Raw genomic sequence first — 3,965 nt, forward strand, 5'->3', positions numbered from 1 at the left:
CATGCTAAGAACCTTTGAAATGACACATACAGAGGACCAACTACACAAAAGTATAAAACTACCAAACTAAGCTATTCTATGCAATTTTCAGATTGCAATTTGATTCACGTTGCCTGAACAATACTAGGAAGCCTAACATACAGGCTTCAGAAGAACCATAATCTATGTAAACCTCTAATTTGTTATGTCTTAAAATATTAAAGACTACAAAATTGGTCTTAAAGTTAGAAAGTAAAAATGCAGTAAAGCTAGGGATATTCCAGATCCTTCCAAGTTCTTCACCTGACGGCTATCTCTTACACATTAGAAAGAATATCCCACTCTGACAAAATGGTTTATGAAAAAATAGAAAGAAAAAAAAACAACGGGCATAGAATTCTACTTCGAGAAACAATGACATAGCAAATAACTTAGTATTGGATGCAACACCCGATTATTTTTGTTTGGTCAGTTGAAATAGCTTACACTAATCAAGCATCCAGAAGATGCTATCAAGTCCGGATGCAATACCTTATCATGCCAGGCATGGGTCTCATATGCACTCCGAGATTATTAGTGTAATAGCAAACACAATTTGGAAAAGTTTAGAAGAAGAAAAATTATGATTACATGCATTTGTCTGTTGTAGATCATTGACTTATTTGTCCTTTCATTTTCCTATACTCCTTCATGTTCTGAGTGTGACGCTTCATATCAAAATTATGTTTGACTTTCACGTCCATGAAAACTCTCCCATCATCAAGAAAAAAATTTGGAGGGAGAGGGAGGGAGAACAACAGAAAGAAAAGGAAACACAAGTCTCCTGGTTTGCTTTTTCACTTGGAAAAAACCCAAAGATAAAACTTCCAAGTCCGATTACCATGAAAATAATACTGCAAGGAAAGAAAAAGAAAAACCTCAGGTGAATATAAGATCCTCGAGTTAAACATGATTAACACGAGGAAGCTCTGTGTACACACTACCCTCCCCAGACCCCACACGTGGGATTATACTAGGTTGTTGTTGTTGTTGTTGTGTTAAACATGATTAAAAATCTTACTGTACGTGCTTGGAAAAGAGAAAATGCTACATTTTGGTTAGATTGCATAAAGAAATGCATTTATCAATTAAACCATAATGACTGAAAGATATCAAAATTGCTGTCTCTTCAGATTGATTGAAGGAAAGAAAACTACAGAGGCAAAATGAAAGAAGAAAAGAATCTTCACAGAAGAAAAATTGAAAAACCAACAAAAAGAAATGGAGGAAACCCCAATGAAAGGTTTAATGCTGTAGTCTCTTCTTTATATGCCCTAGCTGATTTAGAGGGGAGAGGGAAAGGGAATAATATCTGCAGAGACGAGGTAAAAGACTCAACCGTAACTAGACCCCAACTGGGCCTAAATCGTCTCTCTTTCCCCGGTGATCTTTCATCCATTGCTAACATGCTCACTTGGACGCCTTCTACTGGTGTAAAAGTTCTTCCAATATACCTCTTTATTCACTATTTAATGGTTTTTGTGGCTGTGAGAAAAATTCTTTGGCATTATTTGCCACTTCTGCCTCTAGTATAGCTTCTAAGACAATGTCAGACCCCTTTGCTTCATCTTTACGTTTTGGCAACAATCCGGCACTCTCAGCAGAGACAGGGAGTACAATAATACTGCCAGATTCATCAGTCAGTTCACTCAGACCTTCCCTATCCACGGACAGAGATTTCAAAGGAGTCATTTCTGCCAATCTCGCATAAGCAGCTGCTTGGCTGTGCATATCAGTCAAAGCTGAACTCCCTGAATTATGATCCTTAGGTGTGACAGTTACTGTTTTGCTCTCTTTATCAGATTTTTTAGGTCCATTTTCAACTATTGTGCTCTCTTCATCAGATTTCCGAGGTCCATTTGCTATCGTGCCAGCCCCAGCTGTAGCGCTGATGTTGTCTACTAGCCTCGATGTCAATGGACCAGGATTCATAAAAGAGACTGTTCGAATTTCATGACGTATGGCTTCTAGTTGAGCAATGGTATCTTGCAGTTCCTTATGCACCTGGCGAGCTTGAGACTGCTGCATGACACTTTCAAACTGACCACGGGCCAATTGAACATAACCAATGGCACGCCCAGCAAATCTGCCAGCTGTTCTTGCTATGATTGGCAGATCCTTAGGTCCAATAAGAGCAGCAGTAGCGCCAAGCAAGAGAAATATCTCTCCATATGAAAATCCAAGCATCTCTGTTTTTCGTTCACTTTGTTTCTCCCGTATGTTTGAAGACCACGCAAAAGGAGAGTGTTATCAAGGACCCTTATTGGAAAATTTGCTTGGAGAATTCGTCTATGAGTCGCACTGGTGAATCGTTAGCCATGCCAGACACATGCTGTTCTCTCTTCTGCCATCATTCTCTGCAAAATTCCTACCTAGTTATGACGGGGAAGGCTACACACAAAGCAAACAAAATCCAGTTCTTATCAAGAAGCAAAACAAACAACGCAGTAATGGATCATTTTCAATATACATTGAACCACATACAATGACTAAAGTGTAGGAACACAAACAACAAGATAACTAAGTTAGGTCCCAAATCAATTACTTAAGACAAATCTGAACACTTCTTACAGGGTGGAAAGAATTTTACTCTTAGAAATGATATGCTAGTTCAATGACCAACAACAAACAAAACTAGTAAAAGTGTTAGGAAAAATTCTACACTTTGAGCATTTGTTATGCAAATGACTCAACTCTGAAGAAACCGCTTAACAGTGACTGATCATTGGGCAACTTATCTCTCTTGAATTCTTTCAAGGATGCTACATCATAGAATTCAATACTCAAACCTATACCAATATCAAATACCAAAACCAGCTGCGAGCAAATTGATGACTGAAATTCCAGAGGCATATAATAGTCCAGAATGGAAGAATAGCGTACTAGAAGCAGAAGGATATCATTTTGAACCAAAGGGACAGAGACTATTCATTCTGTTCATTGTTTCGCGTACATAAACTTATCAAAATTTGAAAAAGGAATAACTAGAACTTGTCCAAAATCTCTTCCGTCTTAACCGAACTGAGCAAGCTAAGAACAATCAGAAACGTAGGATCATGTTCCACAAGAAATCAGCAACATAACATACCGTTTGTTATGCTTCTTTACGAGTTACAATATTACACACTCAGTAATTTCAATTCCTTTGGATTATATGCTTGTGTTTATAGTTCTTCTTCTTCTTTTTTTTACACTAAATATAAATTTTAATTTATTTTATTCATATACGCATTTTTAGCTAAAACCTACTCTTAAATCATGCTTTTCCCTTAAAGTCCCAGCAGACTGCACTTCTGAAAATAATCGCCTTTTGAAAAATTTTGATACACACAGACACAAAAATAGAAATTTTACTGCAACAATTTGCTAGTGATAGGATCAACCTAATTCATAACCGAAAATCATTCAAAAGAGAATTAGGAAAAACAGAAAAAACTCAAATTCAGATCAAAGAAAGAAAAAAATTGATTTTCACATTTTCAGATAATATGTTTTACAGTTTAAGTTAGCTTCTAACGTACACAGCAGCAAAATACTCAGAGGAAAGATCAAAGGTAATTACTTGAAGATAGCTATCGCTTCGACTTCCGCTCTTCAACTGCAGCACCAAAAGTGTGGAGACTGAAACAGACCCTATATGGATCTGGATCCGTATCTGGATCCGGATCCGGATCCAGGTCGAATTTGAGAATCTGGAGTACACGTGCGAGTTGAGACATTAAGCTGACGTAGTGTTGACTTTATGATGTGGTCGCCAAATTATGCTTCAAGTCAGGGGTGGGCATATATCGGGGAAAACCGATAACCCGAACCATTAATTCTTTATTGGGTTATCGGTATTGAGTTATTGGGTTAACGATTCGGTAAAGGGTTAAATTTTTTTTATTGGGTTATCGATTCGGGCTCGGTTTGCATTTTTGTTATTGGGTAAAAACCGATAACCCAAT

General features: G+C 37.5%; 1 protein-coding gene across 2 annotated transcripts; it reads right to left on the minus strand.

Moving 5' to 3' along the window:
- Positions 1-1,128: 1,128 nt before the first annotated feature.
- LOC104216760 (uncharacterized) lies at positions 1,129-3,761 on the minus strand. Of its 2 annotated transcripts, none has more exons than XM_009766878.2 (2): positions 3,581-3,761; positions 1,129-2,375 (listed from the first exon to the last, which is right to left on the minus strand). In XM_009766878.2, the coding sequence occupies exon 2, from the start codon at positions 2,203-2,205 to the stop codon at positions 1,477-1,479; it is 729 nt and encodes a 242-aa protein (XP_009765180.1). In that variant the 5' UTR covers positions 2,206-2,375; positions 3,581-3,761; the 3' UTR covers positions 1,129-1,476. The 2 variants fall into 2 exon arrangements, with proteins under 2 accessions (XP_009765180.1, XP_009765179.1); XM_009766877.2 differs by having other exon boundaries at positions 1,129-2,409.
- Positions 3,762-3,965: the final 204 nt, after the last annotated feature.

Source organism: Nicotiana sylvestris, chromosome 4 (genome assembly GCF_000393655.2).
Source record: "Nicotiana sylvestris chromosome 4, ASM39365v2, whole genome shotgun sequence".
NCBI lineage: Eukaryota > Viridiplantae > Streptophyta > Magnoliopsida > Solanales > Solanaceae > Nicotiana > Nicotiana sylvestris.